The sequence below is a fragment of the Cannabis sativa genome, chromosome X (assembly GCF_029168945.1).
Source record: "Cannabis sativa cultivar Pink pepper isolate KNU-18-1 chromosome X, ASM2916894v1, whole genome shotgun sequence".
NCBI lineage: Eukaryota > Viridiplantae > Streptophyta > Magnoliopsida > Rosales > Cannabaceae > Cannabis > Cannabis sativa.
In genome coordinates this window covers 16,152,735-16,177,309 of record NC_083610.1, presented here as the reverse complement: position 1 = coordinate 16,177,309, position 24,575 = coordinate 16,152,735, and the positions used below count along the sequence as shown (strand labels likewise).

General features: G+C 33.8%; 1 protein-coding gene across 1 annotated transcript; it reads left to right on the top strand.

The window, feature by feature from the left end:
• The first annotated feature begins 526 nt into the window (after positions 1-526).
• On the top strand, positions 527-20,587 carry LOC115716899 (protein HUA2-LIKE 2). The gene is made up of 17 exons (XM_030645821.2): positions 527-1,042; positions 1,381-1,457; positions 7,641-9,875; positions 10,293-10,824; positions 10,999-11,107; positions 11,197-11,309; positions 11,461-11,648; positions 11,758-12,238; positions 12,369-12,759; positions 12,865-13,026; positions 13,155-13,237; positions 16,380-16,481; positions 16,613-16,689; positions 16,800-16,861; positions 17,226-17,344; positions 19,915-20,082; positions 20,211-20,587. The coding sequence occupies exons 1-17, from the start codon at positions 920-922 to the stop codon at positions 20,241-20,243; spliced, it is 5,055 nt and encodes a 1,684-aa protein (XP_030501681.2). The 5' UTR covers positions 527-919; the 3' UTR covers positions 20,244-20,587.
• Positions 20,588-24,575: the final 3,988 nt, after the last annotated feature.

Here is a 24,575-nt window from a genome sequence, read left to right as displayed (position 1 = left end):
AACATAAAATCAACAAGAAAACAATATAAAAGTAACATCAAAATAACAACAAAAAATAACATACAAATAACAAAAAATTAACAACAAATGAACAAAATTTCAACATAAAAGACCGTATTTTATGTAAATAAAATAAAAAAAAATCGTAAAAATATTTAAAATTCTGTGAAACCGTATTTTTGTTAATTTTTTGTTATTTTTGTGCATTTGTGAAATTATGCCATAAAAATATTTTAAAAATAGAACGCTAGACCTGAAAGGAGTGTAGGTGGTATGGGCCTAGCCCAAAACATAAATATTTTTAGTTAGAAGTCCAAATGATGAATGGGTGATTACGACAGTATGAGCCAAATTGAGAAACAGTGGGCCTTTGGTTTGGTTTGGATTACGAAACCACTACGAAATCAAATCAAATGGCCATGAATGAGTTGGTGGGTCACGTGCAAATGCACATAGTTCAGTTCAGGCCCCTTCACTAACATGCGCACGTTTAGTTGAACTCACTAAGCATACGCCGTTGCAGCGCACGTTAGAGAGTGAATTAGGGTATACTGCAGCGGCGCATTTTATCATCACTCCAATCCAACCAACTCATATCTCAGTTTGAATGCCGTTCTTCCACGTAAAAACGCTCTATTAGACTCTTCCCCACTTTCTCTCTCTAACTCTAACCCCTCTCTTCGGTTGTGCAATTAGTGTTTTCTCCCCTTCTTCCATAGACCACCGGTCTCACTTACTTTCTATCCTCTTCCTATCTTTATCTCTCTCTCTCTGATCTTTGAGCTTCAATGCCTGCTTTTCTTTTTTACAAACAGTGCGAAATTGTTCAATTTCTTGGGCGATTTCGGAAAATCGCGGAACTCGGTTATTTAATTTATACTCAATAGCACTGCTCTAGTTTCTATCGGGTGGGTCTTCGATGGCGCCCAGTCGACGAAAAGGCGTCAGTAAAGCAGCCGCAGCAGCCGCTGCTCGCCGGCAGTGGAAGGTCGGCGATCTTGTGCTTGCTAAAGTCAAGGGTTTCCCTGCTTGGCCGGCCACGGTATGTGCTTTAAGTTAAATAGACATAATTTGATTGTTTCTATATATTATGATTGATTGACCTAGTTGGGTGATGAATTGGGGTTTTAGTTTCTCTTTTGGGTTGCTTATGGTTTTTGTGCTCTTAGTTTCTTTGTGCCCGGGGGTTTGATGTGGGTTTTGTTAGTAGTTAGTTTTGTAGATCTGGTTGAAGCTTTTCTTTCTTTTGGGGAATATACGAGGTTTAACTATGAATTTTGAGTTTTTATGCTATTCTCTTTGTTTCGTTGAACTACCTTTTGTACGCGATGAACACTCAATTTGACAGCAGTTGTGCTTATCACCTTATTCTGGTGACAGGTAAGTGAACCGGAGAAGTGGGGCTACCCTGCTGATTGGAAGAAAGTACTCGTTTACTTTTTCGGAACCCAACAGATGTAAGTATTTGCTGCAGTAATTTCAATTTTTTGTATACTTTATATGTAACGGGTTCGCATTTTTGGGTTTCATGAAGTGCATGCTTGATAAGTTTCTTCTTTTCTTCCGAGTTAGGTTTAGGAATGGATGTTAGATACAAATTTTATCTTGATTTTATGTTAGTGTTACTTCTTGATGTAGTGTAGTTTGATTAAGTGCATAGAATGATTATCTTTCCTTTTCTTTTCTTATTTGCAAGTATTTGCTGGTTTATTTATATCGTTGGATTGATATTCTTTTGTTGTGGTATGTACTTCATTATCAGTTACAGATATTTCTCTGTTTCCGTATTTCTTTTTCTATGGATTTGGGACCTAGTTATTCAATTTATTTACATTTTACTTTCGCTATATGTTTTTCTTGAGCAAGGCTGTTCTTGAAAGTAAGTCTATGGAATTTGAATGATGAATTAAAGTTCAATGTATAACATTTAAGGGATATCTGTCCAAGTTTATTGCCTTTTTAACTTATAAGTTCAGCCAGGACAATAAACTCACCTGCACAGAGGTGTGGTTGATTTTACTGTTAGCACCAGTGAAGTAAGTTATATTTGAATCACCATTCATTTTCTTGTTTTTAGATGTACATTCATTTGTGTGGATAGACATGAAAGTTTTGGGTCTTGGTTTCATTGTCAGATTATGTATTGATGCATTATTAGATTTGAACTGCTATTTATTGTGGTGTTATGATTTCTGTTATTTAGGAGCTGGCCATATGACAATTAATTAATATTTGAAATGTCATTGTTATATCTTCTTTCATCTTTTTGGTTAAGATAAGAAATAACTCATTTCAATGTAAAGCTAGGAGCTAAAATATTTTGAGTCTAATCAGCCCTAACACTGCACCAACATTAAAGCAGAAAAAATTACTCTTATTCCCTCAATAAATTATTTTCTAGTGGTACTATGTTCAAATCCCCTTCCCCTATGTCAATTGATTATGCCCCCCGTGTACACAATCAATCAATTTATTTTCTTTATCTTTAAAGACCATCATTTCTTTCCAACCACACAACCCACGTAACACTGCACCAAAACATAAAGCTACGTGCTAAAATATTTCGAGTCTAATCAGCCCTTACTCTGCATCAACATTAAAGCAGCTAATATTACCATCTTTCATTCCCTAGTGGTGCTATGTTCCAACTTCAAATCCCCTTCCCCATTGTAAATTGATTATAGTCTGTTATACATAGTCAAGTTACTTTTCTTTAACTTCAAAGACCATCCTTTCTTTCCAACCACACAGCCGACATAACCCCCAAAACTGCACTATCTCAAAAAATCATTTATATTTTGTGAGAATTCATAATTTCTAACAAAGTCTTAAATAATGAAGTTGTACAAGCTTCTTTGAGTACCCCATACCAAACCAAATAATGCCAAAATGTTTTGTCATAAAGATATGGTAAAATCACTATGAATAGTATGTGATCTGCAGACTTAAAACTTAGAACACACCAATTCAGAAGGAAAGCTTGACTCATTATAACCAGAAAGTATGAACTCCCGTGAACCTGCTAGTTCTATGTATAGTTCACGGTGGAGGAACTTCCATGAACTTTCCATTGGCCCTAGCTTGTGAGGATAGGTGAATTGATAAGGACCTACACTACAATATGCTTAATAAGGACCTGCACTACAATATGCTAGATTTTTCTCCCTCCCAAAGTTTTTAGGATGTTGATGGAACCATAAGTGTTTTATTATTATATTCACGTGACTGGACATAAAATTTCATTAAAACATTATATTCAATATCATGTCCTTTTTAGCAATCCACATACATGATGGGGGTGGGGGTCTTAGTTTAAAAAATCACATCATTTAGTATAAGTTTTGAATTGTTCCAACTATTAATTATACACAGAATGCTTGTATTGAAGAACTGCACGTTCTATTCTTGACTAGAAAAGAGTTTGATTGTTATCATTGTAAACAACATGGCTACAAAGCTGTAAATTTTGAAATTTCCCAACCATTTCGACAATTATATGTAGGGAACAACAATTAGCAAACATAATAAACTTATTAGAGCAACAAATTCTCCCACTAGGAATCATAGATTTATAACTCCAGTGAAGTTGTCCATACTGAAGTTAGAGGAGCGAATATTATTAACCACTTAGTATTAATAACAGTGACTGAATGTAAATATATTAGGGGAGAATGTGCTGACTTAATTGACCAAATTTATAGTTGATAGACTCTCTCTAGGTGATGAGTTAATACTTTGTGTTTGAACTACAATTGCAATTTACAGTACAGATTTGCATCACAAACAGTGTCAAAATGAGATTTTTAGTTCAACATAATAGAACAAAAATGTGAAGCCTAGACAACTTTTTTTTTTCTTGCATAAACATTTTAAATTTATGAAACGGTAGGCAAACTTCAGTGTGATTGTAGGTATTTACTTAGTAGTTTCATATGGAGAAGCTGGCCTAAGTTCCATCTTGTTCTAGGGTGAATGAGCTTATTTATTTGTGCAAGTCCAATGAAATTCATCCAATATTGTGTAAAAAGCTTTTAAATAACATGTCCTAGAATGTACAGCTTACATGCATCATAAGGTTTATCTGTTATATGCTCATAATATTTCTGGTGACTTTCTTTATCCTTTACTTTATAAGATTTACAATACCTACTCTTAAGAAGCTATTTAAGTCAATATTCTTCACATACTGGATAGTGCATGGTTAGTTTTTGTTGCTTTACCTGTGTTTTTTAATTTTTTTGTTATTGGATGATATGATGGGCATTCTCATGATTGTATTGTATAAATATATACTCAAAACCTCATGGTATTCTAATATGATCAGATACCAGGCATGATAGTGCCTATTCGTAGTATGGTCAGAAAACAAAATCTCTTTAAAACATTAAATAACCATACAACAATCCCATAAAACTCACCGATATCTTTTTTGTCATAATAACTTCTCTTATTCTCAAGCCACAAAGCCGGCCACACAATCATTTCTGCTACCTTTCTAAGCAATTGCTTCATTTTGGATGCCACATTAAATCCATTCAAGACTTTTATCTTCTAAATCAAACATAGTTAAAACATCTACTTAGTCAAGAGGTATGCCTCATGCCACACTAAATTTGTTCAAGATTTCAAACTATAAATTTTCTCTGAATTCATAGTGAAGAAAAGTATGATCAGTAGACTCTCCATGTGATTTACACCGCCATTTACAAAAGTAAAACATAGGATCTACTCAAAGTTCTAAGATAGTGAAATGAATTTACAAAGTAGTCTCTAAATATTCCTTTGTGTAATATCTTATGTTAATACTGAGTTGTCTTTGAAAAATTATAGATAGATTTTACTTCAAACTGGTGAAAAAGTTGTACCAAAATGGTGTTAACTCGAACATGGTCTTAAGGGGCTAATTAGAATCTAGTATCTATCTTAGGCTACTAGATTTTATGTTTTTTTAAAATCAGAACTTCAATGTGATTTTCAAACCTTGTGCTTTATTATGTCAATTTTTATGAAATAAGTTCATATTTTATTTTATGATGAGTTTTGGCTGTCTTCTCCTTTCATGTATCGTTAAGTTTTATTATAATGTTTTTATTTCGATATCTTTGCCTCAATCCAATTTGTGATTCGATTGAGGAAAATGCCTCTATTTCTGATTAGGTTTTTTTTAAACCTTGATTTGCACAACACATATCATCCTATCCTGAGGACAAACACTTATAGGGTCTGTTTTTTTGCTCCATGTAATCATTGACATTAATGTGATTCAAAGATTGCAATTAAACAAATATCTTAACTTTATTTGGGACTGAGTTCTTTCTTAAAGTTTCTCTATTACTTAATTCTGAAGATTCATCCATCGTCAGCTAGCAAGCCTTCCAAAGAATGACTTTCACGAAAACACTTCACTACTATCCCTTAATCAGACTCTTCTGCAAGTATTAACTCCTTCCAATTTCTGCAACAACTTGATTAAAGCTGTTATATCTCTGTCTTCGAGATTTCTAGCAAAATGTAAATGCCATTCCTGGACCTACATGCAGGGGTTTCATTTTTTCTCCTTTTATAATATGTACATATATATCATTGTATATATACCTGATTAACAAAAACAAATGGTAGTTACTTAAAAACGAAAAAGAAAGTAGTAGTTTTAGTGATGTAGTGGCCCAACTGAATTTGGGTCCATTTATTAAAAAAAATTGACAAAAGAAAAAAGTCCAAAAGAAAAACCAAAAGACAAATGACACATCAAATTACAATTATACAATTGCAATTTTTTACTTATGATCTCCCCATCGTGATATGTCATTCTTTGTTTTCTTTTATGGAGCATTTTTTTGGACCCTAACTTTTTATTGGATTTGATTTGGGACTCTTTTGGGTTGGTAGAATAAATTGTTTCTTTATTGATGATATATGGTCAAACACTTTTATATATCAATATAAATTGTTACAAAGCTATTTAAATATCTTGAATTTTTATGTTTTATGTTTTCAAAAAAAATTATATTTTGTGCACCCTAAAGTTAAATCCTGGATCCGTCCCTACCTACTCACTCCATTTTCTTCAAAAAAAAAAAAAAAAAAAAGAGAAAAAGTATTGCTGTACACCCATTTATGGCGTATATTCAGTTAATTTAAATTCATTATTTGGACTATTAGGTAAATGTGAATCCATTTATGCTGTACTTTTAGTACTTGCTTTTGATTTTTCTGTTACTTGTCAGAAGGCATTTGCAGATTTTATACTGTTCTTTTGCATAAATTATAGTATCGTACTATCATGCAATATCAGAAACACATGCACACCATTCAATCACTTGTGGGTTTGTCTCCTTGAACTTGATTATCATTTGTCACCTGCTGTTATATTGAGTAGTCTTTTTGTCGAAGCTGCTGAATGAATTTATGTATTTTTTTTTTGCTTTAACTTTCAGATTCAATTTATTCTTGTTAGAAAATGTTTTATTTTGATGCAAAATGATATTGTTAAAATGTTGATTAGGATAGCTGCTGTTATTAAACGACATAAATTTTTTCTCTAGTTTATATTCTAATTATGTTCTTATTTTGATAATATGAATTATGACAAAATTATGTTGCTAGCTTGTAGCTTCAAATTTATCAATTAGTTGCTAGCAAGCTAAGGCTATTTATTTTTTTCATTTCTAAGCATCCGAGTTGATGTTTTTTTTATTTCATCTTATTGCTGGTGTTTAAAGGGATGCTTATTTATTACATCCGAGTTGGTATTTATTTATTTATTTCTGCATTGTCTTCTTTATTTTCTACAGAATCTTGATTTCTTAGTTTGATTATGGGGTTTTGGAGAAGAACGTTGTTTTAGGTTTATATCAAAACATGTTTCTTTGTTGGAATTTATTAAAGTGTACTGTAAAATCTCCCAGTGAAGTTTTTATCTATTTATTTTTATTTTTCCTGAAAATGATGAAGTTTTTATCTATTAGTCAGTCATGGTCGCTCCTATTTTAGCTGCAGTTAGTTTTGTTTTTTGGGGAACCTAGGCAGTAATATGGGAGGACCTACTATCAAGCTTTTTAAAAAATGTGAAAAAGAAACTTATATTACTTGTCGAAAAAGGAAATTACAATTGAGTACAATTTATCTTTGGCTGAAGCATAAGTACAAACTAAAGCAAAGAGGAGGAACAAATAGAAACACAACACAAAGAGAATATTTACAGAATAGGGAAAATACCTAATTTTTTTTCACCATTGAAGCCCAAATAGAATCTAGCAGATTAATTTTTCCTGCACCAAAGACATGTCCAACGGTTCTCTAAAAATACAGATACAGCTAGTTCTTTTCAAGAAGATGACTATACAGTTGCTATTAGCACATAGTTCCAGATGGCAGATTTGCCAAGACCAGTAGTATTCTTAGTTGCTAGTTTACTGGGTGAGTTTGCTAGATTTGTGGCATAAGAATAGGGGAAAAAAACCACTAATCTGTCTAATCTTCAATTTTTGAAACAAAATTCCAGCTTGTTAATGTAAAATAATCTTTATATCTTCTTGTAGTTGGGCTTTCACAAGTCTGCTTTGATTTTAACTGACTGACTTGTTAAAAGTTATTATAAGTCTTGCAATAAGTTATATTAACATGTATCTTTTATGTAGAGCATTCTGCAACCCTGCTGATGTTGAGGCATTTACTGAGGAGAAGAAACAAACTCTTTTGGTCAAACGTCATGGAAAGGGTGCTGATTTTGTTCGTGCAGTGCAGGAGATCGTTGATAGTTATGATAAGTTGAAGAAACAAGACCAATCTGATGATGTCAACTCTGAAGGAGTTACTCATATGAATGGTGGGAACTCGATTGACTCATCAGCAAATCCTGGGTTGAAAGATCAGCATGAAGCTCCTGAAGCGACTCTTGATTCTAGGTTTAATTCTTCTTGTATAGCTGATGGAAGTGATCCGAGCCTTCTAGTTGAGGATTCGTCTGCTACTGCACCTGTAGGTGCTGTGTGTGAAAAAGAAGATCCTACTGATACTGCAAGAGTTACAGAAACACCTTTGCGTACCATAAGTTCTTCGAGGAAAAGATCTAGAGATTTGTCTTTGCAAAGTGGTGTTTCACAGACAGAGCCTACAGTTAGAAGGTCAAGAACTTCATCAAGGCTAGAGTCTCGCAAATTGCGGGGCTCTAATGTGCAATGTAATGATAATAGCAAAATTGCTGCGAATATATCAGCTTCTGTTGTTCGGGAAGGGTTGCTAAGAAGAAATTCACAAAGGAGAAAATCAACTGATGCCTCTGAATGTGATGATGTTGATTTATCTACTTTTGTTTCAAGTGGTAGCATTGAAGATAATGGTTCGGAAATTGTCACAGTGGAGTCTGATACCTTTAGTTTCAATGAAGGCAGTACTATTGATTCTGGATGTAAAATTGAGCAGTCAGAGACACTTGTTGGGTGCTTGGAGGGTGATGTTGAGTTGATCAAAGGGTTTGATCTCCAAATAAAGGCTGTTGTAGTAAAAAAGAAAAGAAAACCAAGCAGAAAGCGGGTGTGTAGTGATGCATTAGAACCTACTTTTACAGTGGATAAGGAGGCTGGTGTACAAAGTACTAGTGAAAGCTCCCACAATGTTTGTGAGAAGATGAATGGAATCTGTCCCAAGGAAGATGGAGATGAGCACTTGCCACTGGTAAAACGAGCAAGGGTTCGGATGGGTGAACCATCTTCCTTGAGAGAGCCTAATAGCCTTTCAACCTCGGAGGAGAACACCCAGAAAGAAGCTGTTAACCAAATATTAGGAGTAGTTGGAAAATCTTTGAATTGTGATGATCCTATTGAGAGGGACTCGCCAATGACAAATTCAGCATCTGTTGCATCACCTTCACATAATTTTTCTCAGTTCCATGGAAGTAAGCCTCATACATGGAAAGCTAACAAAGACCAATCATTTGGCTGCTCGGCTGATGGTGAATCGGCTTTGCCGCCATCTAAACGGCTACACCGTGCTCTGGAAGCCATGTCTGCTAATGCTGCCGAGGAAGTTCAATCATGTAAGGATGCTTTAATGGTCATGAATACTCTTCCTAATGGAAATATTATTTCTTTGACGATTGGATCTCCCGATAAGACTATTGAAAGCAAAACAGTAAGTGACTTGGTACTCCCAAATGTGGATTCCATTGGTTGTAATGCTGAAGAGGTTGGTGTTTCTGATATAGACGCTACCTTTAACCCTAGCTCAGGTGAAAATACTGAATTATCTCTGGAAATGGAGTTAAATAATGTAAGAGTTGAGAGTCATGATATTCAAAATAGTAATTCTGGCGAAGAAGTTTATCTGAATTCTGGGAACCATGCTGATGGAAATGATATTTGTGATGGATCTAAAGGTGGTGAGATTGCTGTGACTCCAGTTCAATCTCAAAGTCCAAGGCTTTTGCTGTCTATTCCTGACAGCAAGGAATCTGATGTCAGATCTGCTCGAGGATCTGAAGATCAGCTGTTGCTTCCTGAGAACAAAGGCAATACTAAAAGTATTGAATCAATTAATAATGAATTGGAGAAGTCACAAAATGAATATGAAATTTGCAAACCTACTTTGATGAGTATGGATCCTGTATCAGGTACCCATGATGGTATTACTGAGAATGGCAATACCAAAAGTATTGAGTCCATTAATTGTAAATCAGACAAGTCACAAAATGAATATGAAATTTGCGAACCTACTGTGATGAATGTGGATCCTGTATCACGTACTCATGATGGTATTGTTGAAATTTCACCTCAGAGTTGTGTTGGTGTACTTAAATTAAATGCAGAGAGCATCAGTGATGAGGATACCAGATCGTTGGAGCCTCCACCTGATGACAACAGAGAAGAGAATGACATGTGAGCCTTTATTTTTTTTTTTTGAATATATAATTCCTGCTTCACAAGCCTTCACTGTTCTGTGATAATTCTAGTGTTTATATATTGGAGGTTCAGTATATATTTTATACGCTTATTTTCTTTTCCCCAAGTATTTAGTTTCTATCATTTTCCTTTCTGTAAGTAGTAGTTTTTTTTTTTTTCATTATCATTTTTTGTTTCCAGAATTATTAGGTTTCTTATTATCCTTTGGAATGTATTTATCTTTTACTCCTCTTTCTTTCTCCATCTCGCTTTATGTGTTATATTTTATTTATCGCAGATGCTTAATTTAAAAATCTAGTTTGTACTATTTTGTGAATTCTTATCGTTTCTCTTTTCCTGTTCTATTTCATATAATTGATTAATGAAACTCGTTCCTGTTTTATTATAAATTAGGTCTGAGGTAGTAATGGATGCTGTTAATCCAAAAGACTTGAGTTCTATGTCTTTTCCAAACAATGATTTAGATGATGGCTTAGTCAACCAATTAAATTCATCCCCAACAGATGGGGTTGATTCTCTTTCCCAGGCATCTCCACCCAATGCTTCACTTGGCCATGTATCTACATCTGATCATAGTTGTTTTCTTCAAAATAATAGCTCTCTTCCCCAGGCATCTTCACCCAATGCTTCGCTTGGCCATGTATCCACATCAGATCATAGTTGTTTTCTTCAAAATAATAGCAGCTGTAGTCCAGATGTACATTTACGCCATAAGATAAGTTCGCATCCTCCAATTGTTGATGGAGAAGAAAAGTACGAGTCAATGGTGACTCAGAGACCAAAATCTGTTGGCAAGTATGCTGAGTCAAATGCTGCTCTGGCATCCTTTGAGGGAATGCTTGGAACACTGACACGAACAAAGGAGAGCATTGGTCGAGCAACACGTGTCGCTATGGACTGTGCTAAACTTGGTGTCTCTTCCAAGGTACAGACATGTTCTAGTCTTTTTTTCATTTTGTTTAATTCAAAATATAATCAACAACAATGATCTTATCGACAATACATTGAGGGCTGATGCTTATAGATAGTAGAGGTTTCTCTCTCGTAGAGATAAACACGTTTACCATAAAATTTAATGTGTCTAAATTTTATGAATCAGGTTGTTGACATACTTTTACGTTGTTTGGAAACTGAGTCAAGCTTACACCGACGGGTCGACTTGTTCTTCCTTGTGGATTCTATTGCACAGTGCTCTCGATGCATGAAAGGTATTTTATTTGCTTTCTTGAATGTTAGATTATGACTTTATTTATACGATATAAAACTTATTTGTATTGTGCATGGTATGTTTGAATAGGCGATGTTGGTGGCTTGTACCCTTCTGCATTTCAAGCAATGCTTCCACGTTTATTAGTAGCTGCTGCCCCTCCTGGAAACTCTGCGCATGAAAATCGTAGGCAGTGTCTTAAGGCAAGATTAGGGTGTTTTTTTTTTCTGTTTTCTCTGACAACTGATTTAAGATATCTTATCCTCATTTGCTTCATCCTTTGGTTTTGATCACATGTGGTGTACTTCAAAGTTATATAGTTTTGATTCTGGTCTGTTTCTGTCTTTGTTATAGGTTCTGAGGCTTTGGTTGGAAAGAAAAATTCTTCCTGATTCAGTAATTCGTCGTCATATGCGAGAACTGGATTACCATGGTCCTGGTTCTACATCTGGTCCATTCTCTAGGCGCTCAATGAGAACAGAGAGGTCTTTGGATGATCCTCTTAGAGAAATGGAGGGGATGCTTGTTGATGAATATGGAAGGTTTGTATTACTTTGATGTTAGTGTTTCTGCGTTGTTTGTATGATTGTAGATATTGATACAGGTCTACAGAAATTAATTTTTTTCATTCTCTTTGTTGCATTGCTGCAGCAATTCAAGTTTTCAGCTTCCAGGATTTTGTATGCCTAGCATGCTGAAAGATGAAGGTGAAGGAAGTGATTCTGATGGGGGAAGTTTTGAGGCTGTCACGCCCGAGCGTAGTCCTGAAGCATGTAGTGACCATGAGACGACATCTGCCTTGGAGAAGCATCGGCATATTTTGGAAGATGTTGACGGGGAGCTTGAAATGGAGGATGTGGCTCCTTGTGAAACAGAATTGAATTCATCTTCTTGTGCTACTGGAGTAGTTGCCCCACAGAATTCACAAGACCAGTTTGAACAGCATTTTTCACTGACATTTGCTCCTCCACTACCTCAGGACGTGCCACCTTCATCTCCTCCACTTCCATCATCACCTCCTCCTCCGCCCCCACCCCCACCCCCACCCCCACCCCTTCCATCTATTGCACAGTCATGTGGGGTGCCTGATCCTTACGCAAATGGCATGGACTCATCAAAGCTCTATCATGATGTATATTTTTGTTCATTGGCTAATTATTTTAAATTTTTAATGCTTTATTATGTTTTCTGTTGTTCCTAAGAGTGAGGTTTTGATGTAATCAGAATGAAGCTCAGTTACAAATTATTGGTTTTAATCGCAGAATATGCAGGAAACCATGGTCCAGCCAGTTACTCAGCAGTCAAGTGCTCCAATAATTAATCAACCAATACCTGATTCAGTGCACTATCATACTTCTGATTGTAGAGATCCTCAGAGGCAGATAGCTGATTCTTTTCCTGGCCATAATTATCATAGCAAGGGCTACCCTTTACGGCCTCCTCACCCCCCGCCATCAAATCAGTTTTCTTATGTCAGTGGCGAACAACACTTCAAGCCTCGGCGGGAGGCTACCCCACCTCACTCTTACTCCAATAGATACCACTTTGCACAGAGTTGGGATCGTGAGAACTTTTACAATAATCATGAGAGAATAAAGCAAGCTCCACATGAGCTTCATGACAACTGGAGGGTGCCTCCACATTCTTTTTCTGGTAAGCTTTCTGTTACATTAGCAGTAAGACGTGACGTTTTTTCAACTTGAGCTTGTTTGATACTGTACTATGTGTTGATATTTATATTTTGTTTTCTGGCCTTAGGTCATCAGTATCCTGGAAAAGGGAAGTCTTATGGACCTGTTCCTTTTGGTCCCCCATCTGAACCTAACCAAGGATGGAGATTTCCTCCACGGTCAATGAACCATAGACATTCCATGCCTTACAGACCACCTCGAGAAGGGCCGATACCTGTTGCAGGTCCAGGTCCGTATATATATGAATATATTTTTTATATTGTTGGTTTTATGAGATTACTTTTGTTGATTGAGATTGGATCTGGAATCTGATGTTGTATTTTTATTGTAATAGCTAATCTCTACAAGATCTTACAGGCTTAAGAACATTGTATGTGTTTCAGGTCCGAACTTCTGGCGACCTAGATGAACTTGTGTACCAAGTTACCATTGAGTTTCTGGTATGTTATGATCAAAACTTCTACAGGTTTAAATATATTGTTTTCTTTTGTTTGAGTTTTCAGATTAATAATCATATATTTTCCGATAATTACTAGGTGTCACGAATGCATTTTTGATCTGGCTTCTGCTGCTTGTTAAGAGTAGTTGGTTATTTTATTTTATATAATCCGAGCCATTGTCTTTTTATGCAACGGGGCACGGATGTTCAGTAATTTAATTGACTAAGAGGGCATGGCGAAGAAGACCGACTCTTTCTTGTCGGAGTTGTACATATGGATTTCTATCCTGCTTTTCTGCAAAAAGCAGAGCAGGAAGCCGGTCCTTGTAGAGATGGTTGAGAGCTCTTATTAACTCTAGACTTCAATGTATAATTTTTCTTCTTTTCAATTTCCAATTGGAAAATTTTAATATAATTTATTTTGTAAGCCTCTCATAGGAATTTATGCAGCATATTTATGTATATGGTGGAATTTGTTGGAACTTGTAGAGAATTCAACAATATTTAAGTGCATAATAGTTACCATTTTAAATTTTACACAATTGATCTTTGCTCTTTAGCTAATTTCAGATTGGATTAAAATGCAGAATAGTTTTGACTTGGCATGGTTCCAAAAAAGAAAAAGCCCATAAAAGAACATGGCTTGGGTATCGGTTTGTGGGTCATGGTGGAGCTCTTCGAATGAGAATTATGTTCTTTAACGTTTGCAAAGCTTGGCTATAGGGGGAGGTAATTGATTGATTTATAGACGATGGTATTTTTGGCCCATGTTCTTGATCATTGTACTAACCTGTATATTCTCAATTTTTTTTCCCTTTTTTATCTTTATAATACTATATGGTTGATGTTTGATGGATAATCCACCACCCAAAACCCACATGTTAAAAAACATATAACTTGTATATTCTATTGCTAATTTGCTATCCTGTATATTCTATTTTATTTTTCCAATGTTTCAATGTTATCTTGCACTAATCTTCGATTCAACCTAATGGATACCAAGGCTTGAGTGGACATAAAAAGCTTTGAAATGTGTGAAAGCAGTGAATAAAAATGTGTTTTTTTTTTTATTTGGAATGAGTACAAAAGAGTACTAATTTTATAATATTTAGCCGATAAAGTGAGCTTGATTTGTTTCATTTTCCTTTAAAAACAAAAAAAATTCATCATCACTGGTGAGTTTTATATGTTCCCATTTTCTAACTTAGTTAAAAAATGTTTTAACTCGAGTGTCAACGAAGAAGGCAATGGGGTTCTGAGATGCCAGATAGTAGACACAAGGGAACCATCCGAACAACTGTGTGTGCGAGAGGGTGGAGAAAAAGAGAGAACAACTGCTCCGTTTTGCTCTGTTTTGGTTTCTTCTGGTATCCCTTGTTAATATTAACAAGAATAACTTCACTCTTTTACCTTGGAATGTCTTCAGCCTTTGAAAAAATAATGTTTATTCAACAATGCAAATGCAATGCCAAAATTTAGAATTGTTTCTAGAGTGTTTAGATGAAATGAGAGTTGTGCAAAATATGGTGGGGTGGTTGTCTCTTTTTCTCCTCAATGCTGTTTTCACTTGCTAAATCAGTAGTTTACAAGTGTAGGTAGTAACAAAACTAATAAAGATAAAATTTATGGTATTTAATTCGTTGAAAAAAAATAATATATAAATATAAGAAATAAAAAATATAAAGTATTTATTAATTTATAGTACACACATCTTTTACATGGTTGTTTTTTAAGAATAAAAGATTTTTTATTTTTATTTTTTTTATATGTAAATGAAAGTATAAGTATTTATACAATGAATTGAATTGTATTAAAGACAAGGGGTGGAAGAGGGCACAAGCATTCAAAAGCACATTAATATGACAGTTGGCAGTGACTCATAAATGATCATCATCTTTTATGTATGACACTAAAGGCTAATCTACTTAAAACATTTCTGTTATAAAATGTGTCAAACTTAACAAAAAGTATAAATGTAGTTTAAATACATACCACAATAACTATTATTTTATTTATTTACTCATCAATTAACACTTTTTATAATTTAAAGTTTACAAACTTTAATTTAAATGATCGTTTTTGGCTGAACGTGAAAATAAATAAATAGGTACAGAATTAAGTGATAATATTTATTGAAATTATTATATGTGTAGCATAGCACAGTGCAACTGCAGCTACATCAGCGTTCCCCACAATATTGATAGGAGCATTTTTAATGATAACTTTTTTTTTAAAATACTAAAAATTACACCTCATTTAACTATATAATATTTTATTTTATTTTTCTTAAATATTATTTTTGATATGCTTACTCCTAAAAACATTCTAATATATAACATCTTTAAAAATATTAAAATTATAATCTCACACATTATTATTTTATATATATCTTAATTTTTAACTACAATAACTTTTTAGCTTTAATTTTTTATTAAAAAAATGAATAGGATCAATGCCATAATATATCATCCATGCAAATTTTTAAAATGACAATTATTTCTCTCAAATGGTGTAGCATCTTAATATTTTGCTACATAACATGTCATTTTCACCAAACATCCTTTAAAATTTGAGGAGTACTACGGTCAACTTCCTGTTACAACTTCCATATCTGAAAATACATGTCGGAATATTTTTTTTTTCATGAGGGTATTCGTTACGCTTACAACATTATTCCTGTAAATTTTTGAAAAATTTCGAATAGTTTACTACGTTTAAAGTTTTTTTAAACGCGCGTAGTAAATTGAAATATCAGGAACTCAGTTTTCAGTAGGGTAAACTATTCAGAATTTTTCAAAAATTTACAAGAATAATACTGTAACTATAATGAATACAATTATGAAAAAAAATATTTTGACATGTAATTTAAAACGTAAAAATTGACTAAAAAATTATAATAAAAAATTGTAATTAGCATTTCTCTTACAATTTTACAATTAGAAATGCTTTAAGGCGGTGCCCTCGAATTAAGGTTGTGTCGTGGGACGAGGATATTCAACAGCGGATAATTAATTGGTCCCCAAACCCCAAAACTACCGTCTCTTTCTCTCTAATTATTATCATTTTATTTATTTTGTGTAATTACAATTATAATAATAATAATAATAATAATAAATAATATTAGTTAACAGTTAAAATTATAATCTGTTTCTTTCGACCTGAGACACAGACACAGAGAAAGAGAAGGAGAAATGGGTGCTGCTCAATCCGTATCTGAGAAATCCATTCACGAATTCACAGTCAAGGTCGTTTTTAATTCTGGAATCGATTCCTTTCTTTTTCTTCTTCTCTTGCTTTTCTTTTCCCGGGAAAATCAAAGTATTTTTTTGTTTCTTCTTTTGAAAATGTGATGTTTTTCCTTTTTATTATTGAGCAGGATGCCAGAGGTAAAGATGTCGAACTTAGCAGTTACAAAGGGAAGGTTCTTCTTGTGGTTAATGTTGCTTCTAAATGGTTAAATTCTCTTAGCCCTTTTGATTCATTTTATTTTATTCTTTTTTTGGATTTATTTCTCGAATCTGATTTTTGATTTGTTTTTTATTTTTTCAATAATGTTTGTGCAGTGGCTTTACGGATTCGAATTATACACAGTTGACTGAGCTTTACAACAAATACAAGGACAAAGGTTTGTCTTTCTTTTATAGATTTATATGTATGTACGTTTCGTAGTCTTGTATGGAAAGTGTGTACGGATTCGTATTAACACGCAATATAATAATTTCTTGAAATTTCATTACTTTTGTTGGAATGTTTCCTTTTATATGTGTTGCTAGATTTATTGTTTTGGTCATTGAAGGTTCCGAGTCTTTTTCTTCCCATGGTTTCAATTTTGTTATATTTATGATTAAGCTGAAACCCTTATTTGATTAGCTTGTATTGATGTAGTGTTTACTTTCCATATATGAATTTCATGTCAAGTTATCACAAATCCTTTCCATTCGTGTAAATATAAGCTATTGTATTGCCTTATATACTTGACTGAGTTGCAGGGTTTGAAGTATTGGCATTTCCTTGCAATCAATTCTTAAAGCAAGAGCCTGGGTCGAGTGAGGATGCTCAAAAATTTGCTTGTGAACGATACAAGGCCGAATATCCGATATTTCAAAAGGTAATTGAAAATCTAATTATAATATTGAATGTCGTTGTACGTAGGTGGGTTTAGAGTTCATGCAAATCACTATACAAGAAAGAAAGTGATGCAAGATTTTTATAAATTTTGTGTGGCATGTGGGGTTTTAACGGTTTTGGATCTTACATGATCATAGAAACCTATTACACTTGAGAGGCTGAGGTTCATCTTGAGTGTGATACTCACCCACTTGTCTTACTTTTGAGGAACCAGTAGATTAACTTCTGGGACAGAACTGTTCTGTAGTTTCTTTCGTAGACTAACTAGATTTGCTACCGTTGGCATTGGAACCTAAGGAACCCTGACCAATGGCGTGTCCCAGTGGGACAACTCTTCTGTAGCTTGAAGAACGAAAGAATCATACCCTGGTTTATACACTTAAATTTTAAACACCTAAATATTCATGTCCTCAACTCAATTGTATATGATACTTACAATTTACACATGTTAAAGTTTTAATTAATAATGGATCTGATAATAAAAATACAATTTAATTAAAAAGAAATTGTAATACATAAAAGAGCATTTAATTACAATTTTTTCCTCCATAAGATAAGATCATTGTTTACCAATTGTCTACGGTGCAATCTTGTTTTTATTTTGTTGTTAATTCTTTTTTTTTTCTTTGAGTCGTTTTGCTGGTTAGCTTTTGTTATTATGAAAATTGATGAGACACAATTTGTAATATACTCACAGTTAGCTTAGATTCACACATGTTGTCTACATGTGTGTGTGTAAAAAAAGTTTGCTTTAAATTGTTACCAAAATTTTCAAGGAGGTATAAAAAATTTATCGTAATTTCGTGTTCTTAAACAAATTTGAAAAGTAAAAGACGTACATCTTACACATATTTTTACTTTAAAATTTGAAAATGAAAACAACATTTTAGCTTTTATTTTAATTTGTTTAAACAAAAGGCTTGGAAGTAAATCCTGTCAAGCTGTTAGTTGTTAGGAGTGTATCTGTTAGGACCAAGGTGCGTTTTACTTATGCTAGGAGAGGTAAGAATGTTAATGCTTGAGGGTAGCTAAGTCTTTTACTGTTAAGGGTACGATTGTAATTGTGAGTGAGTTTGCTAGTTGGTTAAAGTACTGTTTGGGAGGTTTATGGGGTTTATGCTAATAGTGAGAATTATCTCTCTGTAGCAGAGTCCTATAGGGCTCAAGCTTGTAACCATTTTCCCTTGATTCAATAACACTCACTGATGCATTTCTTCATCAATTTCTCTCAATACCTTACTGTATACATACTGTAATTGTTAAATTCAAGTGGCAGGGCACATCAATATCAAATTCTTACTCATGATTTTACCTTATGCCTCCTTTTTGAGCTGCACCTCACCTCATATTTGCGAGTTTTGAGCCTTCTTGTAGGATTTAAAGTAAAGACAAAGTATCCAAAGGAAAACAAGTTGAGTTAATATCATTATTCTAAAAGCCATTGTTTTGCCTCTTCAGAATTACTTCTATTTATGTGAAGGTGTAGTTAAGGAGTATTGATTAGCTCTTGAACGTTTGCATCGCTGAGTTGAAAAAATGTTTCAAGTATTTTTTTCAATTTGTTTTTTACTTCTCCAAAAAGAATTTTTTAAGTCTAGTTGGTCAGCATAGTCTAATTCTCTTAGACTTCAGTTTGATTAAAGCTCATGAATAAAGGGAAGATTCACATCTCGATTGTAAGTAGTTTACAAATCGTACAAACCTTGGCTTTCAACTGCTGTTACTATTTTATAACTTCCCGTTCCTTTTATCCTTTTACTTTCTTCACTTGAAAATGAAGGAGTGATATTTTTAGACAGCCCTCTTATCTTTGACGTGACATGATTCCGTGTGAAATATAGGTAGGTCGAATTTTCAAAACTTTTTGAGGCTCAGTTGCAATCTTGTGTAGCATTATAAGCGTCAAAACTTCTAGATATTCGACATACTTCTGATTTTTGTTAATAATGTTTTAGATTTTTTTGGAAACTCTGATAATGTATGTGATAATCTTTCTCAGAAGTAGACAAATAAATCCAGGCAATAGAGAAAAGACAATAACGATTCATTTGGAGACCAAAAATGAACTAGATATTTTGGAAATGTGTTAGATATTTCTTCATTTTTCTGTCGTTCTGTCTCTCTATTACCCATGCTAGAAAACACTGTTGTTTAAATCGTTTGAAACATTAAGGTACTGTTTGGTTGCATTTTTAATTTTTTGTTTTCTCTTATTCTGCTTAACAAATTTTTATGATTTCTTTATAGTTTTTTAATTAAAATAAACATAGAACTGATATTTACCAAACTGTCTATAAGTTTATCTTATCTGTTTGCTATCAAGTTAAAATAAAGAAAACATAGAGTATAGCCGACTAAATTTGTCTTGTCATTAATAGAATATTTCCCGAGTTATGTACATGATATATATCAAAAAAGAAGGGCTATGGGGCCTTCACATGTCCTGGAGTACTGCTTGTTAACCAACCCATCTTTGGATAAATTCAACGACCGTGCAATATGCAGACTGTCATGAACTTGACATTATTCTGTGCACCCTCTTTATCGTAGGTACGAGTCAATGGGCCAGACACTGCACCTGTGTACAAATATCTGAAAACAAGTAAATCTGGATTTTTAGGATCTAGGATAAAGTGGAATTTCACCAAGTTCTTAGTGGACAAAGATGGCCAAGTCATAGAGCGCTATGGCACAAGCACTGCTCCTCTTGCCATTGAGGTTCTCTCTCTCTCTAAAACACACACACACACACACACACACACACACACACACTTGTGCACTGTTAAAAACTCTTTGGAGCAACTAAAATTCTTTTGTTTTTCTCTTCCATGATGTTTTTGGCACAGGATGACATCAAGAAAGCCTTGGGAGAAGTGTGAGGACTTACATCATGTGTTCAAATAAAATTTTATCATAAAATTGTTGTTAGTTGTTACTACTGGAATGAAAGGGAAAAAAGGAAAGGAAAGGAATGGAAGAGTATTTTGAAGTGCATAATGTCTCTGATTGTTGCTGCTGTTTTATATTACTTTTGTCCCACTATCTGTCCCTTGCTGTATTTTTCTCTCATTTTTACTTCTCTACCTCCACGTTAACTAATATTTGTTTTGTTCATAATAATAAATTCATCGCGACTGTTTAGTATGTGTAATTGTAATTGTAATTGTAATTTATCAAATATGTATAATGTGAAATTAGTATGGTGCATTACAAAACAGACAAACGACGCGTTGCAGTCCCCACACACAGCTTTGAATTCTGATTTATTCATTAACTATTTGAGAAAGGATTTCAGGAACAAACATTCTTATCTTTTAAATATATCTCTATTCATACAAACCCACGTGAAAAATATTCTCACCATTCACCTCACTCAAGAGCTTCATCATATCAATAAAACATCTGCGACAGTATTATTAATTATCTCAACTTGTATAGACAGGCGATTTTTCATTTATCCTTATCTCTTTCTGTAGTTTCCTTTTCCACATTGGAAGACTTCCAGTTCCAGATAAGCTCTTTATGGCCCCTTGTCTCTACTTACACAACACAGTATGGTTTCACACGTGGGCCGGGCCCATCCAAAACATAATCCTTTAGTACACCACGAGAGAGAGAAAGGGCCCACGGACAATGACCCAGGAATACACGTGTGGTGATCCAAGCCCACTCGTTTTTGAAAAAGAATGGGCCCAGAATGTTTGAGCTGTGTGGGCCTGAAATTGGAAGGCTGGTGAATTGTAAAGTTAAGCTGTGAAGGCGAAATGAGGTTTTTTTTTGCCTCAAAAGAGAAGAGTGGTTTAGCATAGCAATTGACTAATTGAGTTTGAATAAAGATTTATACACATGTAGTGACGGCCGGCAATGATAAGTGGCCGGCATATGTCGGACTATTTTGATTACAAAATTTTATTTATTATTATTATTAGAGTTGAGTTGGGGTGTTGAGAATGAGTGGTGGTAGTGGTTGACATGGTGCACGTGACTAAGGGAGACTTTCTTATGATGTCTCCATTTCATTTTTCCATGCATATGGGCTCCACTCCACTCTCTCTCTCTCTCTGTCTCTCTCTCTTTTCAGCTTGATTACATATAATTTGTTAATCAAAACTATCTGGTTAGGGCTAATCATAATTATTAACATAGATTTGTGTGCTGAATTATGTGGTTATATAACAATAAACGTGTTTAGTATTATTGTATGGTCTCCAATTGATTAAATTTAAAGGTGGTGTGACATTGACAGACCATGCTAATTAGTTTTAGTTACATTAGATTTGGTAATCAATCAATCTAGTTTCTGAGGTGATATTTTTTTTGTATAATAATAATAATAAAAATATATGAGTCCTCTCTTAAGATTTTTCAAACAAAAAATATAAAAATATCTATCATTCATAAATTTTCAAATCGAAAGATTAGAATTTATTTTGAAACTGCATACAGAGTGTTAAATATAGTTTCTGAAAAAAAAAAGTCGTCTATGCTCATGCATAGGGCTGAACATTTTGAGCGGGTTTGACCCGAACCCGAGCAACCCGCCCGAACCCGAATTGGTGAACCCGCCAAAAAAAAATTTTAAAAAAGTTTCGGGTGGGTTGGGTTCAACCCGGTACCATTCGGGTGGGTTGGCGGGTTGAGATTTTAGGGGTACCGGGTTTCGGGTTGAACCCGCCAACCCGCCAACCCACCCGAATATAAATATATTATATATTTTTTATTTTTTTATTACTATTTTTATATCTATATATATTAAATTAATAATTAAATAAATAAAAATTTACATTTTACAATTACATTACATTCGTTCACTATCAGAACCCTAAAAAAAACCCACACCCACGCACACTACACGGCCACACCACAACACCCAGACCCAGCCAGAGAACGACCACGCCACCAGCCACGCCACCAGCCACGCCACCCGCCACCAGCCACGATCCTCACCAGTCACCACCCACGCTACGACCGACGACGAGTCAAAGACGCAGGGGAGGGATTGACGACGAAGACCTCGGCTCCTCCTCCTCTTGGCTCCAAGATCGGCGACTCCTCCTCCTCGGCTCCTCCACGACTCCGTCCACTCGCGCTCGAGTCCCACCGCACCAACAGTCACCACGGTAACTCCTCAAACTCTCTCAGTTCAACAGTTTTATTTTGACTGTAGTACCATACAATCTCTCCCTTTCTTTCTCTCTTGTCTTTATCTTTCTTACAGGTTATGCTCATGATCTGATCACGGTTATATATTTTGTTTAATGGGGTTTTATTATCATATTTCATTGTTAATTTCCATAGTCTTTTTCTTTTTTGGGTTGAGAACTCTTGTACTAATTAACAAATATATATATATTTCTTTTGGTTTTCTTTTGTTCTGTATTAAAATTAAAATGTACAATAGACAAAGAAAAAATTAAAAAAAAAAAAGCTGGTACTATAGTAGAAGTAGTAGTGGTTTTACTATTGCAACATTTATAAGCATTTTTTTTAGTATTGAGACATTACTATGGACTTTATGGACTTTAGATTTTTATTTTATGGACTTTATAGATTTTATGGACTTTATGGACTTTAGATATGGATATTGGATATGGATGTATTTTGAATATTTTTAGTTTTCACTTTTATCATGATTCATGAACAATAACATGAACTTTGATTTGATTTGATGAATAGGTTGTTTGTTTGTTGGTTGGATTGATTAATGCATCTTCTCTTCAATAGTATATAAACAAATTGTTATATTTATATATGTTTAATTTAATAAATAAAAAATAATAAAATAATAAAAAATTAATTTTTTTTTAAAGAGTTGACCGAGTTGATTGAGTTGACCGGGTCAACCCGCCAACCCAGTAAACCCGACCAACCCAAACCCGCCAACCCGAACCCCGCCAACCCGCCAACCCACCAAATTGTGCCCTATTCGGGTCCGGGTTTGGGTTCATTTTTTTGAACCCGAAACCCGCCAACCCGAAACCCGGTAAACCCACCCGATGTTCAGCTCTACTCATGCACGTTACTTTTGAATTATATTATATTATCGATATAATCAATTGAGATGAAAGGTAATCTGGAAAAAAAAAATAGACATTGGTTGAAGTTAAAATTAAATAATTTTACAGATTATAAAATATTTATATTGATAACAAAAATAAAAGAAAAGAAAACAGATTATAAAAATTAGGCAAAATATAAAAAAAATTAACGAAAACATGTAAGATTATGGATAAATTGTGGTTTTTTTTTTTTTTTGAAAGGTGAATAAATGGTGGTATTAAGCAGAGAAAAAACAATATGTATAAAGAATTTTTTGAGGTATAAATACTTAAGTTTAATTTTCAGTTGCAAATAAATACATAAATTTAATTTTTGGCGGTAATAATACTTAAGTTATATTTTTAAAACTTTGTATGTACTTGACCGTTAAATTAAGTTATTATATCATTTTTTTATTGGTATATTTAAATTATTTTTTTAAAAAAAATAAAAATTTAATTACTTAGACCAATTAAGAATTGTCACGTGACAATTTACATAACACTTAACAGTCAAGTATTTACAAAAGTTTCAGAATTATAACTTATGTATTATTACTGCTAAAAATTAAATTTAGGTATTTATTTGTAACTGGAAGTTTAACTTCAGTATTTATATCACAAATTACTCTATGTAAAGAGGGCGGGCATAAGAACAAACTTTAGGTGGGGTGAGGATAATGTTAAATTTATAACAAACTTAAATCATAAATTTAAGTGGTCGTAGAGATGTCTAATAGTTATGTATATTTCTCTATTTCACAAAAAGATCAATGTCCCAAGTTTAAATTTTAAAAAAAATTGTATAAAAATAATAAGCTAATTAGGATTTTTGCCCTCTGAATTTTAACATGTATCAAATTATGTCCTTTCAACTTTTAAGGTCGTTAAAAATACCCCATGAACCATTGAGATTGTTGAATTCAAGGATTTTTTTCTTTCTAATTTTAGTAAAAAAGTCTAACATGGATAACTGGTTCTTACGGTCTTGCCTGGTGAAACGGTTAACCAGTTCTACAGTTACAGCAGAGCCGGTTAACCGGTTCATGGCGGAAAACCCTAAAAATTTCATATCTCACTCAAAACGTTCCCAAACTTCACAAAACTTTTTAGACTACATGTAAAAACACCCAATAACAAAATTCAAGCAATAACAGCAAAAAAAATCATGTA